The sequence below is a fragment of the Saimiri boliviensis genome, chromosome 8 (genome assembly GCF_048565385.1).
Source record: "Saimiri boliviensis isolate mSaiBol1 chromosome 8, mSaiBol1.pri, whole genome shotgun sequence".
NCBI classification, from domain to species: Eukaryota; Metazoa; Chordata; class Mammalia; order Primates; family Cebidae; genus Saimiri; species Saimiri boliviensis.
The window spans coordinates 114,958,944-114,975,900 of NC_133456.1; the positions used below are offsets into that span (position 1 = coordinate 114,958,944).

General features: G+C 46.8%; 2 protein-coding genes across 5 annotated transcripts in view; one reads left to right on the forward strand and one right to left on the reverse strand.

The window, feature by feature from the left end:
• Positions 1-1,829, forward strand: part of IL15RA (interleukin 15 receptor subunit alpha) — a 35,574-nt gene extending 33,745 nt beyond the window's left edge. The window contains exon 8 of one of the 2 annotated variants that reach the window (XM_074405103.1): positions 1,739-1,829. In XM_074405103.1, the coding sequence (XP_074261204.1) occupies positions 1,739-1,829 (91 nt within the window). Of the gene's footprint in view, positions 1-1,031; positions 1,597-1,738 lie in introns of those variants that run through there. The other variant, XM_074405096.1, reaches the window with a different exon arrangement.
• The window catches only part of FBH1 (F-box DNA helicase 1), a 47,112-nt gene continuing 31,981 nt past the window's right edge, over positions 1,827-16,957 (reverse strand). For all 3 annotated transcript variants that reach the window (XM_039478556.2, XM_039478555.2, XM_010349693.3), the window contains 6 exons: positions 15,522-15,597; positions 14,709-14,906; positions 13,740-13,865; positions 11,443-11,549; positions 2,815-2,946; positions 1,827-2,297 (listed from right to left, as the gene is read on the reverse strand). In XM_039478556.2, the coding sequence (XP_039334490.1) occupies positions 2,127-2,297; positions 2,815-2,946; positions 11,443-11,549; positions 13,740-13,865; positions 14,709-14,906; positions 15,522-15,597 (810 nt within the window). In that variant the 3' untranslated portion in view covers positions 1,827-2,126. The remainder of the gene's footprint in view (positions 2,298-2,814; positions 2,947-11,442; positions 11,550-13,739; positions 13,866-14,708; positions 14,907-15,521; positions 15,598-16,957) is intronic.

A 16,957-nucleotide genomic window follows, 5' to 3' on the forward strand; every position in this document is an offset into this window, starting at 1 on the left:
GTTCAAGCAATTCTTCCTCAGCCTCCCAAGTAGCTGGGATTACAGGCACGTGCCACCATGCCTATCTAATTTTTCTATTTTTAGTAGAGATAAGGTTTCACCATATTGGCCCAGGCTGGTCTCGAACTCCTGACCTCAGATGATCTACCCACCTCGGCCTCCCAAAATGCTGGGATTATAGGCATGACCCACCAAACCCAGCCCCAAATATTCTTTTATACATATCTAACCTGCTACTCCATGGAATGCACTACCTCCTCTCATTCTCTGAATATATTAAAGATATTTAGACGTTTTCTTCTCCCTGTACAGACAGTTTGCTCCAAGTTGATTCTTCAGTTTTGACCTCTAGCCTTCATCTTAGGGGCATCTTCAGATGTTTGATGATCCCGCTGCCTTCAGGATCGCTGCTGCTTCCTTCCTGTTCTTTGCCCTTAAACACACACACACACACACACACACACACACACACACACACACACACGGAGAGGGAGAGGGAGAGGGAGAGGGGGAAAGAGGGAAAGAGAGAGAGAGAGAGAGAGAGAGAGAGAGAGAGAGAGAGAGAGAGAGAGAGAAACACGTTTTACTGCCCTTATAGTATGGTTTCACAAAGAAACCATACTGAATATATATATCTTAGCCCTCAAATTTTTCACTCACATTTTAGGCCACAGCAGTCGACTTCTCGCCTCATGGAAACTAACTAACGTTAACTGACCTTGACAGTGCCAGTTAAACACCTGTCCGCCCTTTTTCTATTTGGTCTCTACTGCACTGGATGCTGAAGATCCCCTTTTCCCAAATTCCCTCCTGTCCGGAGCCCAGTGGTGCCCCATCACAAGGCTCCTCTGGATCGGCTGTTCTTCTGAAACCTCTTCCTCTCTTCACCCTAAGCCTCCTGTCCACCAGCCTTGCTTCCCTGACCTCTGCTCTCCTCATTCTCTATACTCTCCTGGATTGACTCGGCAAAACCCTTCAAACTTCACTGCCACCTATACACCGACAACTCTGAAGTTTCCATGTCCTGCCAGGCTCTTTGCTGCAGGACAGATGTGTTCACCCAACAGCCTCCTGGACGGTTCCACTCAACATGCTGAAAACCAAACTGATGACTGCGTTTACACAAACCTGCTATAGCTCCCGTTTTTCCTGTCTCGATGAAGATAACCTCTATCACCGCGTCTTCCTACAAGGATCCCAGTACTCCAGAAATCCTGCTGAGTCTACCTTCTAAACATCAAGAGCAGTTTTCCAAATGTAGAGTGCATCACCACCACTTGCCAGGCTTGTTAAGCACCAACAGCTGGGCCTCAGCCCTAGCATTTCTGATCCTCTAAGCCTGGGATGGGGACTGAACATTTTTATTTCTCACAAGTTTCCCAGTGATGTTGCCGCTGCTTGCTTTGAGAACCACAGATCCTCGCCTCTGTTCCCCCTACCAGGCCCACAGGGGCTGTGGTCCAGCCCATCTGAGGTCATTTCTTGCTGAGATTATGATCCTGTTAGCCTTGTAATTTATCTGACCTCCTTAAAACATCTTTTTTTTTGGAGACAGGGTCTTGCTCTGTCACCCATAGCCTCAACCTTCTGGGCTCAAGCAATCCTCCTGCCTTGGCTGGGATTCAGTGTTGGGTCACAGGCGTGAGCCACTGCCCCCTGCCAAGGTCTCATTTTTGATGCCCCAATTCCCACCGAAGACATCACGTCTCGTACTCTGCCTCCTGTGTCATGTAAACAGTGACAATGCTATCAGAAAGAGTACACTGGAAAATGAGAAAGTCCAGAACAACCGTGCTGACCCAGACATCACGCCGCGTGCGGTGCACTAGTGCTATGGTACCTGTTTAATTGAAATCTTGTAATAAAAGTTTAAATACATAAAATGTTTTTTTATCAAAAGAACATCCCCCACTTGCCCGACCGGATGTGTGCGGAGGGGAGGCAAGCGGAGACTAGCTGTCTGCAGGGAGTGGAGAAATGGCAGGTCCAGCCTGGGCTGGTTTCCTCTTCCTCAGAAAGTGCTGTGGGTGAACCCAGAGTCTCTGGGAGCGGGAGCCCCCTTGCTGGCTTTCTTCGCTTGGGGTCCTCGGCAAGCTGCTCTGCACTGCAGAGAGTGCACCTTGGCCTCAGAAGACGAGGAAGAGCAGGGCCTCATGCCGCGGCAGCACAATGTTCTCCACGGTGCGCTCCATGGCGCGCACCTGCTCCGGGGAGGCTGTCAGGAATGCCAGGGGCCCGATGCGCTGCTCCGCGCAGGAGTGGCAGAGGTAGCCCCCTTTGTTTTCTTTCCTGTTGCTCTGCGGTGATGGACAAGAAAGAGAGCTAAGGGGAACAACCAAAGAACACGGATTTTCCAGCCAAAAGCATGGAGTTATCATCACAGCTGCCCAGGAACAACACATTCGGATTCTGTTTTCAGGGGGGCGCACGACCTCAGAGTAACACCTCCCACAGAACCACCATCTCAGTGGGCTCAACACCCCAAATTACCTGAGTGCAGAAACAGCCATTTGTCCACTCGAGATAAAGAACAAGAAAAGCTGCATGGGGATCCCAGGGAACAGCTACCCTGCTAAGCGTGTGGCACAACCCAGCCTCCCAGACCTATGGCTTCTGCACGGCCAGGCAGCACTATGTGCCCTGGCCGCTGACCCCAGAGCTGACCACACACCTCTCGTGCCTCTCGTGTGGAAAGCCCCTAATAAAGGACCACACAGATCTCTCTTATCTCCCTCACCACAACCCAGATAAGCACACAGCTCACAAACAAAAAACGCAAATGGCTGAATTAAGTTTCACAGACAGCAGACATACATAGGTTATGGGCAGCTTCTTCATGGTAAGGACGGTGTCAACAGGGATGGCATTGTTGCACTGTCCCACGCAGCAGCGCACCACGCCTGTTTTTAAGACATTGCTTGTCAGCTCGGCTTGCAAGAAGTACTCCTGAGAAGGAAAGGGTGAGACAGAGAATCATGGTGATACCTCTGCTAGGGTCTACCTGGAGACGCTGACAGCCACAGCTGAGAACACTTTAGACGCAGTGTAAGTCCCAGAAACAGAAAAACACCGACTGCCCCATTCTCCCTTAGTTGCTCTAACTTTTCCCTGCCTCCAAAACTATCAACAGTCCAACGGACAGTCCAATTGCTTTTTAAATATATACATACATATTTAACGGATAAACATGCACAACTATTGCCTATAATAGCATTTGCAGAATATTTCTGCATTTTATTTTATGCTAACACATCCCCAGCTCAATCATGAGAAAATTATGTGTGTATTCACATTACAATCCAGGTAGGCAATGCAGAGGACTGGAGGAAACCTGCCCAAATATCCCTGCACACTTCCACTGTCCTGTGCTGCTGGCTGTACTCGTGAGCAAATGACAGCCTCACTAAGACTGTGTCTTTATCCATAAATGCAGGTGGCGCGGTGCCTGCTTTAGGCGGCTGCTAAGAAAAAGAAACCCCAAACTGCATGCAAAGCACTCATGCCTGGAGTGCACAGGGCACCCAGAGGAAGCGCTAGTGACCTCCCAGGCTGGAAACGCTGCAAGGACAGGAGCTGCCAGCTTCACTGCTGTCTCGTGGGGCTCCACATCACCAACTGATACGCTAGCAGGACTGCATGTATCTGCTGCCCAGGAAATGGCGGTTTCATGTTTTCTGTATTAGGACTGGCTACTGGTCAAATTGTTCTACAATCTGTGTCCTACATTTTGATTCATTTGGTCTTTTTTTAGAGGACCTGTCTACCTGCTGTGAAAAAGAACAGAAAACCATGCAAACACGCAAGTTATGGCCAACGAGTACTGACAGCGGACGAGGTGAAGTCCTGCCTGAAGCCACAGATTTTGCTGAAGTCCCTCTGACTGTCATCTCAATTTCCTTCCCCAGAGACAGCCACGACTGTGACCCTGGCGAGGTTCCTCCACTGTGAAATGGCTCCTCGTTTACACACGTGTCCAAGACATAGGTGTCATTTTATAGGTATCTATTTACATGGATATTACACTTCTGGCTTCCTCCTCACGAGCTGTTCTAAAACGCCATAGGGGACTCAATCACAGCGCTCTCCTGTATTTTATTTACACATTCCCTTGCTATGGTTACTCGGTTGTATCCACGTCATTTCCAACAATGCTGACTCCCTGTCCACTGTGCAAGGTTCTCCAGGGCTGGGCGCTCAAACCGTTTCTGACACCATCACCATTATAATGCTATACACACATACGCACATATGGAAGAAAAGCTTCACAAAACATGACAACCTAACATACAATGTTCTCTCATTTCTGTAGATTTTATGCCATTTCGTTCTTTTTAAGCTTCTTATAACCACTAGATTAGCTGTTTTTATTTATATAAATTTAAGGGGTGGGGGTCACACTTGTAGTCCCAGTGCTTTGGGAGACAGAGGTGGGAGGATCTCTTGAGCCCAGGAGTTCAAGACCAGCCTGGACAATGTGGTGAAACCCTATCTCTACCAAAAATACAAAAATTAGCCAGGCATAATGGTACACGCCTGTAGTCTCAGCTACTCAGGAAGCTGAGGTTGCCGTGAGCTGAGATCATGCCACTGCATTCCAGCCTGGGCAACAGAGCAAGACCCTGTATCTAAACAAAAAGAATCTAAGATTCTGTGAGACTAAGAATCTATCTTTGGCTGGGCATAGTGGCTCAAGCCTGTAATCTCAGCACTTTGGGAAGCCAAGGCGGATGATCACTTGAAGTCAGGAGTTAGAGACCAGCCTGGCCAACATAGTGAAGGCTCACCTCTACTAAAACTACAAAAATTAGCCAGGCATGGTGGCACATGCCTGTAATACCAAGCTACTCCAAGGCTGAGGCCTGAGAATTGCTTGGGAGACGGAGGTTGCAGTGAGCTGGGTGAGACTGTACCACTACACTTGCACTTGAGCCTGAGCTAGAGAGAAAGACGACTCTGTCTCAAAAAAAAAAAAAGCTGTCTTTGAACAACTAACATAACTTCATGTCACTTAGCACCTCAACAATGTAATAATTTCCTTCACTTTCTCAAAACTTAAACAAATGAACAAAATGGCTTCTGGTGATTCTATTAGCTATATTTTCTTTTTTTTCTTTTTTTTTTGAGATGGAGTTTTGCTCTTGTTACCCAGGCTGGAGTGCAATGGCACGATCTCGGCTCACTGCAACCTCCGCCTCCTGGGTTCAGGCGATTCTCCTGCCTCAGCCTCCTGAGTAGCTGGGATTACAGGCACGCGCCACCATGCCCAGCTAATTTTTTGTATTTTTTAGTAGAGACAGGGTTTTACCATGTTGACCAGGATGGTCTCAATCTGTTGACCTCGTGATCCACCCGCCTCAGCCTCCCAAAGTGCTGGGATTACAGGCGTGAGCCACCGCGCCCGGCTTCTATTAGCTATATTTTCTAAGAGGGGAGGGGTTAGAGAAAAAGAAGGTTGCCCTCCTCTTGCCTGCTCTTGGTTATATGTGAGATGAAGGGGCTTACCCTTCTAGGCAGCCCAGGAAATAATGGATCCCTTTTTATCTCCAAAACACCCCACCCACGGCTCCACTATTTCCAACACGCTCTCCTAGGCCCTGAACTACTGCCTGACTCAGGATCTTCATTATCCCCACGTCCTGCCCTCCCGGGCAGAGACTGGACTCAGACACTTCTGAAACAGGATGTCCCCAAATTCACAGGCTGTGATCATAAAAAAATAAAAATAAAAATAAAAGGCCGGGCGCGGTGGCTCAAGCCTGTAATCCCAGCACTTTGGGAGGCTGAGGCGGGTGAATCACAAGGTCGAGAGATCGAGACCATCCTGGTCAACCTGGTGAAACCCCGTCTCTACTAAAAATACAAAAAATTAGCTGGGCATGGTGGCGTGTGCCTGTAATCCCAGCTACTCAGGAGGCTGAGGCAGGAGAATTGCCTGAACCCAGGAGGCGGAGGTTGCAGTGAGCCGAGATCGCGCCATTGCACTCCAGCCTGGGTAACAAGAGCAAAACTCCGTCTCAAAAAATTAATTAATTAATTAATTAATTTAAAAGGCCAGGTATGGTGGCTCACATGCCTGCAATCCCAGCACTTTGAGAGGCCAAGGTGGGCGGATCACTTCAAGTCAAAAGTTCGAGACCAGCCTGGCCAACATGGTGAAACCTCGCCTCTACCACCCCCGCCAAAAAAGAATTAGCCAGGCATGGTGGTGTACACCTGTGGTATCAGCTACTCTAGAGGCTGAGACAGGAGAACAGCAGGCGATGATTGCAGTCAGCTAAGACTGCACCACTGCCTCCCGCCTGGGCAACAGAGCAAGCCTCTGTCTAAAAAAAAAAAAAAAGCAGAAGTGCCTCCACCTCACCTTACGAGGTCTTACAGCACAGTGGCACATGCCTGTAGTCCCAGCTACTCGGGAGGCTGAGGTGGGAGGATGGCTTGAGCCCAGGAGTTCTGGGCTGTAGTCTGCTATGCCGATCGGGTGTCCGCACCAAGTTCAGCATCAACATGGTGACCTCCCGGGAGCGGGGGACCACCAGGTTACCTAACGAGGGGTGAACCAGCCCAGGTCGGAAACGGAGCAGGTCAAAACTCCTGTGCTGATCAGTAGTGGGATTGTGCCTGTGAATAGCCACTGCACTCCAGCCTGGGCAACATAGCGAGACCCCTACTCTATAAAAATTGAAAAAAATAAAACAAAACAAAACAAACAAACAAAAAAAAATCTGTTCCTACAAATAGGCAGTTTCTCTGGGACTTCCTCACAGGACCCCTGAGAGCAGACAGCCCCGCCCAGTCTCAGTAAGGGGGAAGTATTTATTTCTCTAGATATTATATTCTTTTCTTCTACAGGGAAAACAAAATGCACCCAGCAACCAACTGACAAGCTTCTAATTTGCTTTAAAAAGTCTATTTCATTCTTTTTTTTTTTTTTTCCAAAACAGAGTCTTCCTTTGTTGCCCACACTGGACTGAAATGACATAATCTCAGCCCACTACAACCTCCGCCTCCTGGGTCCAACTGATTCTCCTGCCTCAGCCTCCCAAGTAGCTGGGACTACAGGCATGCATCACCACGCCCAGCTATTTTTTTTTAATTTTTAGTAGAGACAGGGTTTCACCATGTTGGCCAGGCTGGTCTCAAACTCCTGACATCAAGTGATCTGCCTGCCTCGGCCTCCCAAAGTGCTGGGATTACAGGGGTGAGCCACCACACCCAGCCACAAAGTTTTGACTCTGAAAACATAAATAGGCCTTACACATCAAAAAAGATCATTGAATCAAAAAGAAGCAAAGCAATCCCTGAAGGTATCATATATGGACTACATTTCAAACTACATATTGAGTTGGTAATAAAACCACAAAAAAGGACTTACTTTAAATGACTTTAGAACATCATATTTTTGACTAACAAATACATCATTAATGGAGAAATGGAGCTGTTAGGAGATCTTCAAGTCCAGTCAGTATTCCATTAATAGTAATACTGGCATTATTTTCAATATTATTTTTAAACACATAGAATAGTAGCAATAAGTAATTAATAAATACTGTTAGGAACCAAGAGTTCAGTGTATGAGAAAAGATCCAAGGGTGAGAGCAGAAGTAAAACTCCCTTCATGTTCAATGTGAACTGGATTCTAGACCACGATTCACGAGGGCTGATGGTGTAAAGGGCTAAAGCCTCTGGCGATGCGGATACAGTACAGCTTTTGAAACTTGGGAGAATGAAGAGAACAGGTGTAAAAAGTGCTATTTTTCAGCATTCACTGATGGCAGTGCACACCCGGTAAAAGGGAAAAAACAGGGCAGCTATGCAACAAGCATATCTGCTGAGACGGCAGTAACCCTCAGAAAGGAGAGGTGGCGTTGTGATGGCCAGGGGCCACCAGAGCAGCTCTGTGAGGGCTGGCAGATCCCATCTTCTAATCTGGTAGGTGCTTGAAACGTCACAATTTTAAACTGCTTTATGCTGTTTTATATGTTGTATTTAACAACAAAATGTTGAAATTTGCCTGATGTCATACCTGTAATCCCAGCACTTTGGAAGGCTGAGGCGGGAGGATCACTTAAGCCTAGGAGTTCAAGACCAGCCTGGGCAACATAGTGGGACCCTGTCTCTTTAAAAAAAAAAAAAAAAGCCAGGTGTGATGGTGCATGCCTGTGCTCCCAGCTGCTTGGGAGGCTGAGGTGGGAGGACTGCACCTAAGCCCAGGAGGTTGAGGCTGCAGTTAAGCCATAACTGTGCCACTGCACTATAGCCTGGGCAAAAGAGTGAGACCCTGTCTCTTGGAGAAACAATAATCTAAAAACTGGGATTGGAATTATCGTATGAACTGTCAGTTTTTTCTTTCTTTTCAAAAATACACATATCCTAGCTGTGCCTCTTAAACAGATGAGCAATCAGCATCGCTAACAGGGAAAAACTAACCTGCTCCTGTGAGCCTCCTTATGTGATACGGCAAGGCACAAAGCCCTCTCCCACCTCCCATGCGGCAGACCTGCAAAAGACTCAGGCTTGAATCTAATCAAGCCTCTATAGCTAACTTGCAGTTACCAGAAAGCCAGCACAGGCAATGGCAGAACCAGTTACACAACCACAACAGGAAGCAACCCAAGAATGGGGACGCTCTGTAGGATGAATGACCCAGTTTCAGCAATGAGACAGAAGCATGGGAAAAGTGGGGAGGGAGTTCCACACGGCTCTCTTATTAAGTCGCTTAAGAGACAACCAAATGTTGGTTTGGACTCTGACTTGAACAAATCAACTGTAAAAAAGCATTTCTGAGACAATCATAAAAGTATTAATTATAGATTGGGCAGTAGAGGCCACATATTATGATATTTATAAAATATGAAAATGGCATGGTTTGAGAAAATAAAATACATTATTTTTTTGGAGATGTGGATGTATAGGGATGATTTGTATATGCATGTTCAATGTGTTGCTTTCTTTACTTTTTATGTCTCAAAATTTTCTTAAGCAAAAATGAAAAAGCCTGTGTAGCCCATGCTGTGAAATGGTATTACTGCTCTAACACCCCCACACAGTTCTATCAGTTGACAATGTGGTTTTGTTACAGACCTAACCACTTGTGTAACACTACTTCTATGAGAAAACCATACCAGAGGGTCAAAAAAGTTCTTATAAATCAGTTTATTCAAAAATGTATGTACAGGTAGAGACTATATGTACATAAAGATTTATTCTGCTTAACTCCTGGAGGTATTGGTTTAGAGATTTTTAAAAGACACATTTTTCTTTAAACCAGAGGTCAGCAAACTACACCTGGGCCATATGCAGAAAATGCCTGTTTTTCTGAATAACTGTTATTGGAAAAGAGCCACACGTGTTCGCTAATGTACTGGGGCTCCTGCACTAGAGCAGCGGGGCTGGGTAGCCACCACTGAGATCATGCAACCTGCAGAGCCTGAAATCTTTATTACCTGGCCCTTCACAGAAAAAGTCTACAGATGATCCATATGCCACTAAATATGCAATCAACGAAAAACGGCTTCAGTTCTAAGTTCTGATGCTTAAGCTGTGAAGCCGTTGAAAGCTGCTTTGGGAAAAATGCATCAGATTTCAAATTCTAGAAACATTCTTATGGCCAAGTCAACCTACCTAAGAGAGAACTGGAAGAAAAATGACAAAGAAGACCTGAAAACATGTGATAAACATGCAAGCTAATCAGTTCTATGCAAGAAGCTTTTGCTCCGTGATGAGTCATATAGAATATTTATTTGCAAAGCTTCTCCCTTTTAAGCTTCGATATTATCTTCCTTAAAAATTGAAGAGAAATCCTATCTGTTCAGTTTCTTATCCATCTCCTCACCTGGATGGGCTCCATGAGGGCAGGAATTTCCCCTGCCCACTGTTATGCCTCAGTGCCCAGAAAGGTACTTGGCATGTGTTTGGCCTTAAATAAATACTCCTTATGAGTATCTGGGTTCTACTACTGCTTAACACCTCCAAGAGCTGAAGATCGTTTACTAAAAAGTGGTGACTGCCCACCTTGCCCACACCCTATGGTTCAACCCAGAGCACATGGGGCAGTTTGGCACACCTCACCCTGTAAGAGGAGGGCAATACAGCAGTGCAGATAAACCCTCCTGCCACACACAAACTTTGTTTTGGAGATAGCTAAGCAAGAAAGAGTATTTATATTAACTTTCACACTTCAGTTTCAGGTTTCAGGCTTAATATCTTGGGCTCAGGGAAAGATGGACTAAGTGGTAACTATTAGCTCAAATTTCTGTTCCAGTTTCTGACACAGTTGAAAAGACTAAATGGTTTATACTACAGCTGTTTAGGCAGAAAAAGAGATAAAAATAAGTAGAGTGTGAAAATGGGGTTTGTGAGAAGGATAAAGAGTGAGTGGGACCAGCTTACTTTTCCACATCTCCGTGACAAAGGCCAGGCACCTGAACACTTACTCTCCCGGCAAGGATGTGTCTGTTCTTCTGGAAAGTCTATTGGTAGCAGCAGCAGATGCCATTTCAAAAGGGACTAAAGAGCGAGAGGGAGGCAGCTGGGGTGCAGAAAACCTTCCAGCCATTTTTTTCCTAAGAGTACTGAGTATAGTGGCCAGGCGAGGTGGCTCACATCTGTAACTCCAGCACTTTGGGAGGCCAAGGCAGGAAGATCACTTTAACCCAGGATTCGAGACTAGCTGGGAAACATAACAAGACCCCGTCTCTAGAAAAAATTTAAGAACTAGTCAGGTGCAGTGGCATGCGCCTATAGTCCCAGTTACGCAGGAAGCTGAGGTAGGATAATCACTTTAGCCCAGGAGTTCGAGGTTGCAGTGAGCTATGATTGTGCCACTGAACTCCAACCTGGGTAACAGAGCAAGACCCTGACTCAGACAAAAAAAAAAAAGAACTAATTGAGTAAGGAAGAAATTAAGAAATACGTGAACAATGCCGGGTTTTTTTGGTTTTTTTTCTGGAGAAAGCGTCTCACTCGGTCGACCAGGCTGGAGTGCAGTGACACCATCTCAGCTCACTGCAACCTCTGCCTCCCAAGTCGCTGGAATTACAGATATGTGCCACCACACCTGGCTAATTTTTGTATTTTTAGTAGAGATGTGGTTTCACCATGTTGGTCAGGCTGGTCTCAAACCACCGACCTCAAGTGATCTGTCCGCCTAAGCCTCCCAAAGCGCTGGGATTACAGGTATGAGCCACCACGCCCGGTCCGCTGCTATCCTGAACAGATCTTTTTAAACTAAATTAGGAAATGACTTAGAAAAGAACCCCATTTTTGCTTCCTTGGTTAGAACACTTCTCATACGGGTCCTTGGCCTTCGCACACTCCAGAGCGCTTCTCTTCCCACCCGGAATCCCGATCCACAGGCCTCTGACGGCTCCAGCTCGGCCCCTCATGCAGACTAAGCAACGTTCAAATGGCATCACGTTAGCTCATGCTGCCGGTGCCTCTTACCCCAGCCAAAGTCAAAATGTTTTCCAATGATTTGGTCATGATGAGACGCTTCTTGGCACGAGTTACTGCAACATACAGCAAATTCCATTCATCCTCAGAAAATGACTCTAAAGAAAGGGGGGAAAAATCAACTAAAAAGCCTGTCTTACAAAACCTTATGTCTCATCTAAATGTTTACTATCCCCCACCCCTTCCCCCAGAAAACCACTCAAGATTTGTTGGCTGTAAATACAAAATTTTCCTACAAATGCCAGTTCCAAAAACAAAACAAACCCCAGCAGACTAGTGGCACAAAATACTGGGTTTTATTTAGTCCTGCTACATAAATCCTGGGAATGTGTTAATTGGTTATTCGACACCCACGATGTGCCAGATGTCTGTTTACAGTCATTATGCCTGTTCTCACAACAAGCCCGTGAGACAGACAGGGAAATCAAGGCTTAGAGATGTTAGGTCACTCCGACAAACAAGGCTATGGCTAATCAAGAGCCTGGGAGCTGGACCCAGACTCTTGTCTCTCTTTCCTTACACTGTCTCTAGACTGCCAGAGTCCCATATGAAAACGCCTGACACTGTCACAGGACAACGAGGAAGACACACAGGTGTGCTGTGTGCTGTGTGTCTGTGCTGCCCACCTGCACCTCTCATCTCTCATCTCAATTCACCACACAATGGCAGGAACTCAACAAACAGTGGCAGACCCAAGGACATGCAAAAAGCCGCTGAATTGCACACTTTGGATGGGTGGGTTGTGTAGCATGTCACCCCAAAAATTAAGTTTTTAAACATGTAAACCTGAAGGGGGAAAAGGTGGTACTCGAGTAAACGTCCCCGCTTCCCTCCCTCTCTCCACTCCAATCCATCTTCTATGCTCGCCAGCGTCAGGAACGCTGTGGTTTCCATTTTCAGCAGGCCAACATGTGCTAAGCCCCAAATTTCCAATCCACAGTTAACAGACAGCTTTGTTTGTAGGGAAATTTCAAACCGTTTTATTCTAAGACTTAAATCCAAAGCAATAGCACTGATGCTGAGTTCAACAACCAGCCTTGAGTACAAATTTATTACAAAGTAGACAAGGCCAGGCATGGTGGCTCATGCCTGTAATCCCAACACTTTGGGAGGCCAACGCAGGTGGATGGCCTGAGGTCAGGAGTTTGAGACCAGCCTGGCCAACATGGCAAAACCCCGTCTCTACTAAAAATACAAAAATTAGCTGAGTGTGGTGGCACACACCTGTAGTCCCAGCTACTCGGGAGGCTGAGGTGAGAGAATTGCTTAAACCTGGGAGGTAGAGGTTGCAGTGAGCTGAGATCACACCACTGCACTCCAGCCTGGGTGACAGAGAGAGACTCCATCTCAAAAATAATAATAACAACAAAGCAGACAAATGGCTGTGGTGGCTCACGCCTACAATCCCAACACTTTGGGAGGCTGAGGTAGGAGGATGGCTTGAGCCCAGGAGTCTGAGAAAAGCCTGAGCAACATAGTGAGACCCCCATTTGTACCAATAAAAAAAACCACAAATGATAAAGAATGCTTACTATTTCTCCTTTTGTTATTTTCTTATCTCTTTAATAAAAAGAAGAGGAATGCCTGGGTGCAGTGGCTCATAGCTGTCATCCCAGCACTTTGGGAGGCTGAGGTGATTGGATCACAAAGTCAGGAGATTGAGACCATCCTGGCCAACATGGTGAAACCCCGTCACTCCTAGAAATACACAAATTAGCCAGGAGTGGTGACACATGCCTGTAGTCCCAGTTACCTGGGAGGCCGAGGCAGGAAGAATCACTTGAACCCAGGAGGCAGAGTCTGCAGTGAGCCGAGATCGCACCACTGCACTCCAGCCTGAGAGACAGAGTAAGACTCCATCTCAAAAAAAAAAAAAAAAAAAAAGAAAGAAAGAAAAGGAATTAATTAAAGGGAAATAATTGCCATGGTAAGCAGGTCAACTATGTTTTAAAGCTTTCATGAGGCTGGAGACTCAAAATCTGACGGTGAAAACCGGAGGTGAGAGAGCAGTGCAGGCCTCAGAGGACTGCGGTTCACAGGCCACCGTAAGCACCACCATCCCACACACAGCCCCCACAGGGGTGCACCTTGGGGAAGTTTTGTTTTTTTAAAAAAACGACAGTATAAGAATCCAAAGTTTAGGACTAGGATGTGTTTTGTGGGTTTTTTTTCCAGAAGTGCCCTACGAGCAGGCCACACCAACCAACAAACACCCGGCAGTGAAAAGGAAGCATTCTAGTTACTGCTGACTCTGACAGCACTCGGTGCCTCCCGGCCTGTGTCCTTACCGACTCTGAAGTGGGGGAGCTGGGCCAGGTTATGCCGGGCACAAGGCACTTTCACAAAATCATCCAAAACATGCACAGTGTCAAATTCCAGGCCTTTGGCTTTGTGCACAGTGCCCAGAATGTACTCTAGGATAAAAACACAGCACGTGTTAGATGGGGCTTCAAAGGGAAAGAAGCGAGACAACAAAAACGTATATGCTTTATGTGCTTCCCACTTGACTCAGAACTCCAATGTTTCTTGCCTGTATGCAGTTTTGCAGGAAAAGAGGGAACGAGGAAACAACTGTCGGGAACAGAAAGAAGAAAAAGATAAGGGGAAAAGTCGAAAATTAGTTGCAGGAGAGTTAGTACCTCTTAGAACCACAATCCAAAGGCCAGAGGAGCTCTACTCGCCCTCTGTATCTAACACATGAAGGGACAGAACCCTCAAGAGGGCTGCACAGCTTGCCCGACATTACACGTGGCAGAGCTGGGACTAGCCCCTGAAGAAGAACCAGGGCACTGCTCCCTTTCCCTTAACCAATAAAGCCATTCTTGCTCATAGGTATTTCACGCAGGGTAAAAACAGCAGAAGAGGCCAGGTGCAGTGGCTCACACGTGTAAGCCCAGCACTTTGGGAGGCCAACGTGGGCAGATTACCTGAGGTCGGGAGTTCAAGACCAGCCTGGCCAACATGGCAAGACTTAATCTCTACTAAAAATACAAAAACTAGCTGGGTGTGGTGGCGTGCGCCTGTAGTTTCAGCTAATCGGGAGGCTGAGGAAGGAGAACTGCTTGAACCCGGGAGGCAGAGATTGCAGTGAGCCAAAATCGTGCCACTGCACTCCGGCCTGGGCAATAGAGCAAGACTCTGTCTAAACAACAACAACAACAACAACAACAACAACAACAACAACAACAACAAAGAAATAGTAGAAGACCATCTGTTCCTCCTCTTGGGAAAAGGTAAAAACGAACTGCTTCCCTTACCTGCAAAATCCAAATCTTCTATATGGCATTTTTCTATCCTTTGCACCAGCTCTGGAATCCTGATGTTATACTTTTCAACTACTGCAATCTTGGCTTCAAGCTCCTTGTCCTCGGCAGCGGTCACGTACCTCTTGAAGCCACTAAAGCCTTCTTTGTGCACCCATCTTCTGATAAATCTGTCTTTAATGACGAGGTTTTCTAAGGAGAATACACGCACAAGTTAATGTGACACAAGCTACACTCAGAGATGGTGGCAGGTACTGCAAGTTCCTAACCCGCCGCACGAGAGCGGACGGTCTGAAGTGGGGAGACACAGGCACCAGGCCTGACTGCATCACTAACTCGCTGTGTGTCCCTGGGCAAGTCAGTGCAGTGTGGTAGCCTCTCCGTCTCTGACTGAGGAGCAAAACCCTAGGCTCAAGATCCTCACCTACTTCACAGGGATTTGCAATAGCACAGCCAACAGGAAAAGAAAAGCACTATAGAAATGCTCAGCGTTACTATAGCTTGGGGCCCACGTGGAAGTGAACGTATAAAGTTGCCCAGGCAGACAGAAAGATGCAGGGGAAGACAGTCTACAGGACCAGTGTCGGAAAAGAGACTGAGGCTCCTGCGAGAAGCATCTGGAAAAATCTGTCAGTAGCTATGAAAAGAGGAGGTCTGAGGTACCTCACTCATCATGGGAAAAGAGCAACACTAGCTCGCCCTTCTCTGGAGGGAAACGAGGCCCTGACTCAGACCAGGCCTGCTTCTTTCTTGTCCCTGCCAGTTGGGTGCTTCCTTCCAACACACCAAGGCCAGGCGGGTACTCACGTTTCCTCCGTTCTTCCTCTGGCTGAAGAAGGATCCAAATATCAATGATTCTGTCCAATCCAAATGATTTAATCCCCTGAAAAAGTTTTTTGGTGGGATTTTTGGTTTTTTGTTGTTTTTCGTTTTGTTTTGTTTGTTGTTGCTTTAACAAAACAAAGCAAATGCAGGGATGGGATTTTGAAATGAGATGATTTCTTGGAAATGAACCTTGAGTTCCACCCAAAGCACAGGCGGCAAGCAGGAAACTTCATGAAGCAGGAAGCACAAGGCTGCCATGGGGCCTTGACACTCACAACAATCACATTCTCAGCTACGGCTGCTACCTCAAACTCTTCCTATGCTTTCAAAACAGGCAAGACCTATACCTGCACACTGCTTTCTCATCAATAAAAGGCCAATTTAAGTACCTTCCAGGAACATGAGATGATTGCAAAGAATCCAAATGGCACCTGAATACAAAGCGCTGGGCATGCATACTTACCACTGTTTCTTGTGAGAAAAGAACTTCAGGCTACCACAGCGGCTCACACCTGTAATCCCAGCACTTTGGGACACTGAAGCAGGTGGATCACTTGAGGCCAGGAGTTCGAGACCAGCCTAGCCAACATGGTGAAACCCTTTCTCTACCAAAAATACAAAAATTAGCCAGGTGGCAGATGCCTATAGTCCCAGCTAGCTGGAAGGCCGAGGCATGAGAATCTCTTGAACTGGGAGGTGGAGGCTGCAGTGAGCTAAGACTGCGTCATTGCACTCCAGCCTGGGTGACAGAGTGAGACTCTGTCTCAGGAAAAAAAAAAAAAAAAAAGCCAGGCGCGGTGGCTCAAGCCTGTAATCCCAGCACTTTGGGAGGCCGAGGCAGGTGGATCACGAGGTCAAGAGATCGAGACCATCCTGGTCAACATGGTAAAACCCCGTCTCAACTAAAAATACAAAAATTAGCTGGGCATGGTGGTGCATGCCTGTAATCCCAGCTACTCAGGAGGCTGAGGCAGGAGAATCGCCTGAACCCAGGAGGTGGAGGTTGCGGTGAGCTGAGATCGCGCCATTGCACTCCAGCCTGGGTAACAAGAGCGAAACTCTGTCTCGAAAAAAAAAAAAAAACTACAGAATGTCTCTAGGTCTAAATTATTCTACATTTTAACAGGTCAGCTCCTGGAGGAGACAGCCTGACTGCCCTGTTTAGCCCAGATCTACCAGGAGCAACTGCTGAGCACTGGCTGGGCTCCAGCACTCACACAGCACCAGGCCCTGCACAGAAGACAGACACAACCAGGACCCACACTCCAAGGGCTTGTCATCTTTTAGAGAGGGACATGTAAAACACTCACATAAAACAGCGGGCAAAACAACACAGTTGACATTATAACCCACAACGAGATGTGTGATCACAGGTAATGACACATGGTACAGGTAACAAGTGGATTCAAGAGAGGTGA